This window comes from Alexandromys fortis, unplaced genomic scaffold (assembly GCF_014885135.2).
Source record: "Alexandromys fortis isolate MF-2015 unplaced genomic scaffold, M_Fortis_MF-2015_v1.1 scaffold_4, whole genome shotgun sequence".
NCBI lineage: Eukaryota > Metazoa > Chordata > Mammalia > Rodentia > Cricetidae > Alexandromys > Alexandromys fortis.
In genome coordinates this window covers 27,772,191-27,785,941 of record NW_026067944.1, presented here as the reverse complement: position 1 = coordinate 27,785,941, position 13,751 = coordinate 27,772,191, and the positions used below count along the sequence as shown (strand labels likewise).

At 36.6% G+C, this 13,751-nt stretch overlaps 1 protein-coding gene across 1 annotated transcript in view; it reads right to left on the bottom strand.

The window, feature by feature from the left end:
* The window catches only part of Lsamp (limbic system associated membrane protein), a 622,510-nt gene that overhangs the window by 294,134 nt on the left and 314,625 nt on the right, over positions 1-13,751 (bottom strand). Inside the window, exon 2 of the mRNA XM_050149096.1 lies at positions 2,109-2,341. Coding sequence (XP_050005053.1) covers positions 2,109-2,341 — 233 coding nt within the window. The remainder of the gene's footprint in view (positions 1-2,108; positions 2,342-13,751) is intronic.

Below are 13,751 nucleotides of genomic sequence, written 5' to 3'. Positions count from 1 at the left end.
GGTGGAAATATGATAATACTTGAAGCAAACATAAATGTGCTTCAAACCCTGTTATAAGGTAACAGGAAGCCTTGGGCAGGTTTGTTGTTGACACTGAATATAAGCTTTTGCTCATAATAAAGCTATTCATGTCTACTTACAAGTAATATCCAAATTACACAAGACAATGAATAAACAATACTGGCCCATTAACAGGCTTTTTTTTCTGTTTCTTAATACCAAATCAAACTTAATTTCATTTGCACCGAGTTTCTGATTCTAAACATGTCTCTTTGTGATTTTAATTTTATAGAATACAGACAAATGCGTAGGTGTGTGTGTGTGTGTGTGTGTGTGTGTGTGTGTGTGTGTGTGTGGTTGGGGGCAGGGGGGGAGAATTTTGAACTTTTGGTGGTAAGACTTAGGCCTAAATATAAATTTTTAAAATAGCTATTCTTAAGGTCATGGTAAGAATATTGTAACCCAATGGAAATGTTTCCAGATCTGATTCCATTCAGTAGGGGCTTGTCACTCAGCTACTTCACAGCCTCCCTGGTGACCTTGAGCATGGAACTTGCCTTGACTGATTCTCCGTTTTTTTTTTTTTTTTTCATTTTCAAACCAAGTCTTTTATTGCTCAGATTCTTAACTGTATTTTGTTGAGAATTATATACACAATGCCTATTTTGGTCTCTAGGAACTTTCTCATGATAATTAAGTTAGGAAAGTTATTCAAATTTTCAAATTGCAAAGCAATGTTGCAATCAAGCATTTTTTTTTGAAGAATGTTTTGTTATAAAGAAACATGCAGGTAAAACCATAATTGGCCATGAAGTGAGGTCTGCTCTAAAGAGTCTTTACTATTAATATCTTACTTTATTCCTCCCTATACCACTGAATCAAGTAGAAATTCTGTGTTTTAGAAAGGTCTGTCTGTGAATACTTACTTGTATTTTATAGGCATTAGCAAAGTAACAATTAGAAATATTCATACATCTCTAAGTATATTTACACATTGTGTGGGTTTCCTGAGTTTCCTACCCGAGTATGTCTTGTTTCCTGGCTCAAGTATTCGCCACTTATCTGTAAGGCAACATTCTCATATTTGGAATTTTGTTCACCATAGACATGCCTTTTCCAAGGATTAAAATGAAGCCGTCAGCCATTGGAGATGGACTGCCATGGAAGTTACACAATTGAAGCACTCTGCTACCTTGTGGACTCTGACATGTTTTATTTCAGTTTCAATTGATTATTGAGAAAATCTGGGAAAGCGTTCCTTTAAATGCTGCAGTAACCAGTTCCTTAACACATTAATAGGTAGCTACAGCCTAACTTTGCCACACCACTGACCACATTTGGAATACTGACAGGAACCCTAAGGCCATGTTTAATTTGCATTAAATTTTCATGAAATTATAAATCAAAAATACAGAAATACAGCCCTGATATTTGTCAGTGCTTAGGTCTTTCCTGATAGATGGAGGGAAATTGCTGAAGGTTTGATTTTGCTTGCAATGAAACTGTGTAAGTATCTGCTTTGTTTTCAAGGCAAAGGGGACCCAAGGAAGCCACTCTGTATGGGCATATGTGTATGCTATTTAAGATTTTAATCCTGGAAAACCATGACTCAGATGTGCCTCAGAGAAACTCCAATCTAGAAACAAATTTTCCCCTATGGTGTCACAGAACCTGATCGTTAGTCTGGCTTACAACAACGTGTTAAATTAAGATACAAGTCACAAAGAAAGGCAACCAGGTAAGAAAAGATCACAGATCCTAGGAATTTTTATTTTCTAAACATTTTTAATAGCACATAAGAAAATAATAATGATTTTAAGGCAAAGACATGTTTTTAAAAGGCTTTCCTAAATTCTGCAAATTACTGAAAAAATTAAAAGAACTTCCTAAGAATTTCAACGTTATGTACACTTATGTTAAGATAGCTGCAGGTTTGCTCTCTCTGTGTGTGTTTTAAGCAAAGCTAATGGGGGAAACACCACCAGTGATCAGCACATGGCTCTTCTTAGTTCTTTCTTTTCAAACCAGTCATCTAGGAGGAAAATCAAATGTCTTGCTCATCACAGCCACTCTCCACGGCTTACTCTCTTGTGCTACTTTTCCCTTACCTTGCACGATCAAGTAAACTTGGGAGGTCTTGGGCTCATGCTGTGTCTGAACCGAGCATGTGTAGGATCCCTCATCATAGACATCCACCTTCTGGATTCGGAGGCTATATTCCAGAGAATGGCGTTTCTCCAACTCAACCCGAGGATCCAGAGACCACTTGTCATGTCCAGCGAAGATGATGCCAGAACGGTTCAACCAGGCCACTTTCGAGTTTTTGTCTTCTACCACACATCTAGCAGAGCAGAACAATACTGTTAGTGCCTCACCATTTCTGTTTGTTTTCATACTCTGCATGAGAGGACTCAACGAGACCAATCAAGACAAATAATTACAGGCATAATGAATCATCATCATGATATTTCTGAAAGTGCTAAGTATTTTTCCCATTTCCTTTAAGATCCAATCACCACCCAGTGTGTGAATGCCATTACATTAGATTCGATCCAGCAATAAGCAACTGGAATGTGAGCAATACGACCCAGTAAAGTTAAATGATGACTGACTTCTCACTAGATTATCTTCTTCACGTTTAGGAAAAGGTCATTCCCACAAAACTCCATCTGCATATGTATTTTGAGACTCATGCAATTGATACTGTGGCACTTGTGCTTCATTTCAAACCATGTTTATTCTTTCACAAGCATGACCCACAGTCCTGTGAGTTATGCTCCATATTTAGAAGAATTAGACTAGATTTCAAAATTCACTTGTGACTCTGAAGCATTTGGAATGCCCATGCCCTGGGATGAGAAGTGTTTGTGTGTGTGTGTGTGTGTGTGTGTGTGTGTGTGTGTGTTCAGGCATGAGTGGGAGGGTGTTGATCAAGAAGATCAAAGCAAACAGCATCTCGTTTAGGTTCCACTCTACATGCTGAGAGCAACAGGCGCCTTATGGGGAGATAATTTGCTCTCAGCACTTCTGATCATAATAACTGAAGGAATCTTTCATCGGAGACGAAGAAAACAGACTTCTACTCATATTCTATGGAAGATAAATGATAAGCGCTCGTATAAATGGCAAGATGTGTGTGCATGTGTGTGCGAGAGCGGTGGGGAGTGAAGCTGGGAATGCATTTCCTTGAATTTTAGGTTAAAAAGTTGGGCTAGGAAAGAAAAGAAAACCATAACAAATCAAATAAATAAACAAACCAAAAAAACCAATTTCTCTATATATCCCTATGTCAAGATGTATGTCTGGCCTACAGGAAGAGGAACCCAAGTGTTGTTCACAGCTGCAGAGCCAGCTGTTCAGCACTCTGGGGCACAAAAGAAAGGCAAAATTTCCAAGATCTTGACAAGAGAACAATTAAAACAACACATTTTCCTGCATTTTCTAAGTCAAATCAAATACAAGGTTTTTGGCCAGTGTGAAAACATAGACTGACCATTCCCGTGCATAGGGAGGAGGCATGAAGAATTCAGGAGCTGTCCAAACCTGGCTCTCGTGGCCAAATTCATCTCTCATAACAAGAAGCAAAGATCACTATTTAATGTATCCTAGCTATAGTGCAAAGCCCTTCCTACCCTCTTACATTTAGGCAGATGGTATATTTTTGCTGTTTTGATTTGTGCTGGAGTGAAAACTTGACACTTTCCATGCTAAGGTGCACAGGTCTTATATTTCTTCTTTCCTTGTTTGTTTCCTCAAACACAGATCATTTTAGGTCCTAGATGTTATTTCCATCTGCCAGGATGTCTTTCTCTGTCACAGAGATACTGTTGGATTGGGGATAATGACACATGTTTGGCGATTTGTGGCTACTTTACAAGGAACATGACTCATTTCACGAACATGGCTGCTGCTGCCTTCCAGATTTTTCTTTTTCTATTTCTAAAGTGTCACTCCTCTGCTCGGAGTAGCTTTAAAGGCACTTTTCAATCTAAAATGATTTAGAGTTAAATGATAGTGTGTTGTTGGCACCATTAATAGACTTATAGAATGTAGACAGTGATTTTGTGTTCTTTTCTATTTGAAAGCTTGGAAATGAACCTGTGAAAATATATTTTAAATCTCACCCACATGTCCCTTGTACTTTTGTCATATAGATAACTCAAAACACCAATAAGCAGACTTACTATATCATAGAGAAGTACTCCAAGTGTCCTGTAGTCCCCAAAATGGCTGTGTCATGTTTATCATATTGCAAAGATAAATAGATTGTGGTGATCCTAGTCACAGTGGATACATCTACAACAAAAACCCTGCACCTATGGCTCAGAGAACATTGTTGAAGAGAGAGCAGAAAGATTATAAGAGCCAGAAGACCAGTAAGTCTGCTATGAGATTGTGTCTTCCAGCAATAAAAGGAAGACCTCCATAATAATTCAACAACATGGGAACCTGACCATAATTACTCAAGAGTGCTGCTTCCTAGGCAGAATCTGAACAATGACAAATCAATAGATGTGCTAACACTTCAGTGGGGAATCACACTGTGTCCCACATTGAGACAAAGAACTATAGGCAGCTAACGATTACTGAAATAGGGCAAATTAGCTTCTCCCAGAGATGAACCTCTAATTGGTTATCCAGTTCAAGAGTCTGCTAATAAATTGATAAATTGATAAATTTCAGCCCTCACTAAAAGAATTCAGAAAGTTGTATTTATTTCTTCATAAATTTGCATACATGGAATAATAATAAAAAACTGTCATTTTGAAATGGAGTTGGAGGTTTATGAACATCTGGAAGAACAGGATGTGGGAGGGCTGGAGGGAAGAAAAGGATGGGCAGAAGTGATATAATTATATTTCAATTTCAATTTTTAAAATAAACACAAAGCAAATGAACCCCAAATTTGTTCATTATATAGGTGTGTGTATGTATGTATATATATATATTATTTCTCAATTTAATAAATATAATATTTTGGATTATTTATCTGGACATTTTCCAAAGAAAATCTCAAATACAATAAGCATTTTGGAAACACTTTGTATGTCAATTAGCATGTTCACAAAGAGAAACAAAGGTCATGTGACTGCTATGTTCCATGCCCCATCCCAAGCCCTATAAAATCCACAAATATCTTGGACCAATTTTCTTATCAGCATCATGTAGACATGCTATGTCGGGTTCTTAGGATCTTCTGGCTTTTTAGCAATTTTTCTTTATGGAAAAGTTGAAAATCACACACATCATTATTTCAAATTATCTTCAGAAAGTATTCCGATCTATCTTACCTAAAGAAGCAGTTGATTATTTTAGCAGACCTGCCAGCCTTACATAAATGCACTGACAGCAACAATGCATTATGTGAACAATGCATTATTGTCATGGCAATCTACAGAATTTCTTACTTTTAGTTTAGGCTTCATTCTTCTTTACTTTTCAAATTTACCTCTTACTTGCAAACAAGTGAAAGGTGTGTTAAAATCCTGACACATATTTTACTGGCTTACCCTATTACTTGAAGAAAAAAAAAACCAAAGCACACGACAAGAAAATAATGAATATTATATATATATGCATATATATATAAATTGGTTTGCTGAATCTTTAAGATCTCATTTTATTTATTCAAAAGATCACAAGCAAATGCAGTCCTTGTAGACTAGAAAACAATCTCTCCACAATGTGATGACAGTTTTTCTAACAAAAACTGAGCAAATGCTCTTCTTAGAACTAATTTAATTTTTAATTTTGAAAATCTTGATCTAAGGTGATAACTAATTTAAATTGTAAACTGTACACATAAGAAAAAGATGCTAAAAGCCCAAGTATTAATCTTAATTTGCATAACTCTGTCGATTAAAGGAACCAGCCACTGAGTAATCACACACCACCTGGCTGTGCAGAAATGAGATTGCTGGTATAAACGCATATCCATCATTCACTGACTTGACAACAAGTATCGTGGGTTTGCATCTAGGAACAAGGTTGGCTTAACTTTGTGTTAGACAGGGAATCAGAGTGAATTAAGACACTGGAGCTGTACCAGCATAGTGTGATTACAGTGAATTAGTGAGATTTAAATGCTCTTTGCATACAGGACATCGCTGTAGTTCAGAATATATACATGATGACTTTATTTCCCAAATTATCCCAGATTAAAACAGAAAGTGTGAAAACTATTTTTAAAATCTTTCCTTTTATGAAGTTTTCAGTTCAATGGGATGTTTCATCAATGAGATCATGACATTCCAAATAATTTTGGGGTTGGCAAGGAATGTTTCATTTTAAAAATGAGATCAGGAAAAAAGAGAGACTTAGAGACTGTCCTTACACTTTAGATGGGATTTGTGGTTGGAAGCTGAGGCCATAGGATGTTCCTCCTCTAGGAAAATCTCTTCAAGTCAGTAGCCAGTCCTTTTCTTTGGGTCCTCATATTCAACATTAGACTCCAGTTACTTGTTCTCATATGTTTACTAAAGACCTTATAAATCACTGAAGAGACATAGTGATTGAGGATTATAAGCACCATATACTCAGTAGACACTTTCAGATTTGTAGAACAACTACTCTGAATTTAATTTACTGTTTAACTTAGTATTGGACCAACTATCACATCTTTATAGTTATATAATTCATGAAGAATAAGTCATTAATATTATTTAGTATTAAATAATTAAAATTATACAAGGTAACATTAAAAACTGTTGAATATTATATTAATTATATCTCAGAGACTTTGAAAGAAAGTCTCTGAGATAGATAACTTAGTTGGTAAAGGCACTTGTGTTTCAAACCTGATGGCCTGAGTTCAATCCCCTGAAACTATACACATGAGGAAAGAGAAAACACATTTTATAAAAGTTGTCCCCAGATCTCTGTATATGTACCCTGTATCGTATACATTACAAACACACACATACATACACTAAAACTAAATGATTATTTTAAAGTTTAAAAATAAAACAGATAAAAATCATATTACTTATTAATTCTTCTATATTGGTTATTTTTGTTGCAGTCATTAAACAACATAACCAAAGGTGACTTTTGGAAGAAAGCATTCATTTTAACTGAGTCCATAGAGAGAGCCAATAATGCCATGGGAAGCATGGCACTAGGTGGCCAGGGCAGGAAGCGGAGAGATTACATTTCAACCACTCACAGATAGCAGAGGGTGGACTGTAGGTGGGAGAAGCTTTAAATTCTCAAAGTCCATCCCTTGGGACTCACTTCCTCCTGTAAGGCTTCACCTCCTAGACATTTCATAACCTCATCAAACAACCTGGGGACCAAGTGTTCACACATGAGCCTGTGTGGGACATTGCTCATTCAAACCACCACGATTAATAAAGATCATTTATAAAAAAAAAAATCTGTATTGCATGTAAACAACTTGAAAAAAAGGCAGAAGTGGGTTGCTTTCTCCAAACAAGGGAAAAATGAGTATGTGCTCTCTGCAAACACAAACTCTTAAATAGCAGGTGGGTTATATATACCATAAGTAAAAAATTTTGATTTTTTTAAATCAGTATTTTACCTATAATATTCAGTACATCTGAATCTATAAGAGTATCATAAGAATTAGATGCATTGCTAGGTCTCTCTAGCACTTCTTGGTAAAGATGTTAGGCACCGTTACATGATTGGGTACACTGGCAATTCCATTTATGTTATAGAAAGTTAGTGATTATATTACATTTCAAAAACAAAGAACACAATTGGCAACAAAAGAAATGTTCATCCCAGTCAGCAACAATATAACAACAACTTTACTGGCAAGATTTCCATCATGTAAATGATGCAGTCTAGTAGGTCTAAACTCTAGTTGTTACTAAGCACATCGTTGCATATTTAAACAGTATTATTGGCTAAAAGCTTTCCATCTTACCATTTGTATTTGTCTAAACATTGTTCTATATGTTTTCTATTCCTCATTTGAAGAGTAGAATCTGGCATTCATTTATTTAATGCAAGGATACAAATTTATTAATTTCATTTAGTCTGTGGTCTACTTTTATGAATGATTATATTTCAACACTGGAAGACATTGTCACTAGGTGGATAGAAGTTATTTCTTTTTATATTTTTTATTGATTTTATTGAGCTATAAATTTTCTCTGCTCCCCTCCCTTCCTCTCCCTTTCCCTTCTACCCTCTCCCATGGTCCCATGGTCTCAATTTACTCAGGAGATCTTGTCTTTCTCTACTTCCGATGTAGATTAGATTTATGCATATCTCTCTTAGGGTCCTCATTGTTGTCTAGGTTCTCTTGGATTGTGAATTGTAGGCTGGTTTTCTTTGCTTTATGTCTATAAAAAGCCACTTATGAGCGAGTACATATAATTTTTGTTTTTCTGGGTCTGGGTTACCTCACTCAATATGATGTTTTCTAGCTTTTTCTATTTGCCTGCAAATTTCAAGATGTCATTACTTTTTCTGCTGTGTAGTACTATTCAACAAATGGTGCTGGCATAACTGAATATTAACATGTAGAAAAATGAAAATATATCCATATCTACCACCATGCACAAAACTCAAGTCCAAATGCATCAGAGACCTCAACATAAAGCCAACTACACTGAACTTCATAGAAGAGAAAGTGGGAAGTACACTTGAATGCATTGGCACAGGAGACCACTTCCTAAATATAACCCCAGTAGCACAGACACTGAGAGAAACAATTAGTAAATGGGACCTCCTGAAACTAAGAAGCTTCTGTAAAACAAAGAACATGGCCAACAAGACAAAACGGCAACATACAGAATGGGAAAATATCTTCACCAACCCCACACCAGACAGAAGACAGATCTCCAAGATATACAATGAACTCAAGAAATTGGTCATCAAAAGAACAGATAATCCAATAAAAAATGGGGTATAGACCTAAATAGAGAACTCTCAACTGAGGAATCTAAAATGGCTGAAAGACACTTAAGAAAATGCTCAACATCCTTAACCATCAGAGAAATGCAAGTCAAAACAACTCTGAGATTCCATCTTACACCTGTAATAGTGGCCAAGATCAAATACACTGATGACAGCTTATTCTGGAGAGGAACTGGGGTAAAGGAAACACTCCTGCATTGCTGGGGGTAGTGCAAACTGGTACACCCATTTGGATATCAGTATGGCAATTTCTCAGAAAATCAGGAAACAACCTTTCTCAAGACTCAGTAATACCACTTTTGGGTATATAGCCAAAGGATGCTCAATCGTACCACAAGGACATATGCTCAACTTTGTTCATAGCAGCATTGTTTGTCATAGCCAAAACTTGGAAACAACCTATATGCACCTTAACCGAAGAATGGATAAAGAAATTGTGATTCATTTACACAAAGAAGTTATTTCTTAAGAAATGACAGAGGAATGGTTCTAAATACATGCAATTCATGTCCACAGGTGACATTGGTAATATGTGGTGACAGCTTTTTATTACAATCGAGAAGGGAATCTTTGCTGCTGGTATTTTGCGGGGAGTTATCAGGTGTCTTGCTATACATACTTGAATACTCAGGGCAATATCCATACAAAAAGTTAGGTGTTATGGAGAATATTGACAGAGGCAAAGGTGAGGGACCTGGATTAGATTCTTTATCTTTCATTAAAATACCTAGAATTAGAAGGTAAATATCTTCAGTGCAATGGCATTTTCCTTTAGGTTTTTTATATCAAGTATTTAATAGCAGAAAATTCTCTGAATGATATGTGAAGTTCTTGGCAAAGGCAATGAAATGAGAGAGAGTGATTCTTTGCTTATAAGTTAATAGTTATGCAATATTTAAAAAAACAAGTAAATGAAATTTTAAATGATCTTACACACAGAAAGTTTATATCTCTAAGGCAAAAGTTATGCCATTTGTTTTGATCTGACCTTCTACACTGTATACATGAGCTGATGTTACTTACTGTACCCAAGAAATAAGTGCTGTTTCTATGTGTCAATTGAAGGTAACTTGTATTAAAAAGGCACATGCTTACGATGCTTTATTCATGACTATCTAATGATAGACTCTTTGCATTGTTGATAGTGAAAGGAAAGGATCTAACTTGTTTTGCTTCTAGTTTAATTTTTGAGAAACTATTTCTTTTTAGTGTTTTACTCTTGTGCAAAACAATATCAACAGCAACCAGAATAAGGAAAAAAAAAACACAACTCATTTTGATTTTGGGTAAAACTGCTCCTATTTTTAGTGGAGAAATAATTTTTAATTTTTATTGGCATTTATTCATTATAACACAGTAATGGACCTCATAAAGATACTTTCATACTACCTCTACTTTTATCATATTTCCAACAACACTTTCCTCTTTTCCCTCTTTCCCTTCCTGAAGCTCCCTCTCTTCTCCCCCTTATTTAAAGAAGACAGTTCACTTCTTTCATGGCATATACATATGCTTGATTTTATGTGTCCATGTAGATCTAGGGTTCACAAATGAAAGAAAATGTGTGATATCTGTCTTTCTGAGTCCAGGTTACATCATTTCCTATGACAATCACCACTGCATCAATTTCTTTGCCAACATTATAATTGCAAAACTTTTTATGGCTGAACAAAAATGATAGCATTTTTAAATCATTTATCTATTGACAGATATCCACACTGATTCCATTACAGGCCATTGTAATTTTGCTGTAACAAACATGGATGTTTTTCTATCTAGGTGGTATGCTGACTTAAAGCCTTTCATGTAAATACCCAAGAAATGCCTGACTAGGTCTTATAGGAGAAGTCTTTTCAGCTTTTTAGGCCCAATAGGCAGACTAATTTGCATTCGTAATAGCACTGTATAAGAATTCCCCCCTTTTTTTCACCAGCAATTGATTTTATTACTCATTAAGGAAACACTTCTGTGATACACATGCCCCCCCCATGCTTGTGGAAAGATACAAGATGTGAATTGGAAAGAACACTTTTAGAATGTGTTCTCCCTCTATTTTGACACTGTTCATGTTTAACTTCTGTCCTACAAATAAAACCCTTAATGAATAAGGAAAACTATCATAGAGTCATTTCACTCTAGAAGGAAAGATAACTGGTCTGGAAAGTGATGCTATATATTACCAGCATTAAAGCATAGGATCAGGAAGATTTCAAGCAGAAGATGGAATGAACTATCATGAAAATATTCAAGACAATTTGGACTCGAAGACCTTAATCTGATTTTATAGCATTATTTAAAGAATATTGAATTCTAAGAACTATGCAAACACATTTTAAAAACACCCAATTAGATGACTACTAAATTCAAGAAAGTTATAGTTATGAATTGTCTTGGTTTAGATTCATTTCCATTTTATAACATCAGACTCAGAAATTAGAAAAGGAACTTTGGGGTTGACTCTTGATCCTTAACAGCCCTCGCCTACCTTTACCACAAGAACTTTCACCTCATCAACTTGCTTACTTCCAGATTTGCCTCGCGGTGGTGGTGGTAGTGGAGAAGAATGTGATAGTTTAACAGTAATGAGATCCTTACTTAAGTTATACACATTAATTGCTTTTTGCACACAATGCTATTGCATACTTAATGGACAACAGTATAAAGCAAGCATACTTTCTGAGGTGCTGGGAAACTCAAACCATTCACAAGATCCAGGTTATTGTAGCTATTGTAAGGATTTTTTTATTTCAGTGTGTTGGACTCCAAAGTCCCAAATTTCTCAGTCATGCCTCTTATAACAATGTAATGTGCTTAGCATGTTTCAATATCAATATATTCTCGAAAATATCAATTTGTGATATTACAAGAATAAAAACAATGGAACATGAATTTTTTTCTCTTCTGTTTAGAAAAACAGAAGAGGCTTAGAGATGGCAGTGATTTTCCACTCTGTAGGTTGACTTTAAGCATAGAAACAGATGGGACTGGAGAGATGGTGTTATGTTTAATGTCAGTCCACTGCTCTTGCAGAGGACCCAAGTTCAGCTCCTAGCAGTCCATAATGACCTGTAACTTGCGCTTCAGCATGATATAACTTATCAATCACCTGCATTCACATGTGTGCGCATACACACACACACACACACACATGCAGACACAGAAACACACACACAATTAAGAATAAAATGATGAACTTTTCAAAAGAGCACAGCACCTGGTCAAGGCATCCCATATCACTGAAGAGCACCCGTGTTGTTCTTCTCCAGGCCAGGTGTAAGAACTGGCTAGTTAGAGGTTTTTCATCAGTAAATGAGCAATGTATTAAGAAGAGTACTTAGTGTGCTTTGAAATAGCTTAACTATTCTTTTTTTTTTTTTTTTTGGTTTTTCGAGACAGGGTTTCTCTGTGGCTTTGGAGCCTGTCCTGGAACTAGCTCTGTAGACCAGGCTGGTCTCGAACTCACAGAGATCTGCCTGCCTCTGCCTCCCGATTGCTGGGATTAAAGGCGTGCGCCACCATCGCCTGGCTTAACTATTCTTATTCCAATATTCTTCTTAAACTTGAACTTTGAATACTCCCCCAGTATTAACTCAGTTGTTGAGCTACACCAAGCAACTGGAAAATGGTAATTTGCCTAGTCCTTGTTCACTGCTGGGAAACTTTGCAAAAATCTTTTAGGGACCTGTTTGCTCCTGTTTGATTCCTTGCATATCTCCTCTGGTTAGCAACACTACCCTCAAAACAATGCAACTTAAGTGGAAAAGAAGAGAGGTTTTGATGCCATGACTGCAATACCGAATGCCTTAATGACCTTTCTGCTGCTGTGATAAAGTGCCATGACCATGGCAATTAGAGAAGGAAGCGTTCATTTTGGGCTTATTACAGTCATGAAGGGGAAACCTTGCAGCAAGTAGCAAGCATGGTAGCAGGTACAGCTGAGAGCTTACATCTCCAACACCAGATATGAAGCAGAGAGGACAAACCGAACAAGCCTTTAAGCTCTCCAAACCTGCTCCAGTGACATCCTTCCTCCAGCAAGGCCACATTTCCTAAGCTTTCCCCATACAGGACTACCACCTTGTAGTCAAACATTCAAATGCTGGTGACTATGAAGGACATCTCATTCAAGATACCATAGTGTAAAAGGATCTTTTGGAATGCTTGTTTCTGGGTGGTTCAGACATTACGTTTTTCCCAGTCTCTGCCCAGTACAATGTGTTCTATAAATGGCAAAGGCTAAAACATAGCTTTCCTCCAGGACAGCAAGAATAGAGAATGACAGCTGGCTCATGCTGTGTGGTTTGTGGTCTGCAGAGGTCTACTGGCATAGCTGGGGCTCCTCCTGGGCTCGATGAAGCTTGCCCTGTGTGTTGTATGTCTTTGTTGTATGTCATAGAACTACCATGTTCTATGAACACAGTTCATGCCTTCTCAGAGCGAAAGAAGAAAATTAGTCTTGGGATCTGCCTCTCATGTGTACTTAAAATCTTCATGCACTGCACAATTAAAAACAATTCCACAGCTATTTGAAGAAAATTCTGTTACCTTATGAGTCATGGCAAAATAAATATCAAAAATATGCTAAGTTCTAAAAGGAAAAATAATGGAGTCTCTACCATGTAGGCCTACTCTTTATCTCGTTGCAGCAGTAGGGAGAAAGAAAGTGCTTACAATAAATTATGAGGCCCTTTGGATGAGCATTCTGATGTATGAGGCATGCCTATAAAGTCAGAATACGGTTTTGCAGAAGACTCACTTGAAAACCCAGCCCCTTACTTTATAGTCTTATCATATCCAGCATTATGCAAATACTGCCACTGGAGCAGAACCACATTATAATATGAGTCATCATTGCATTACAT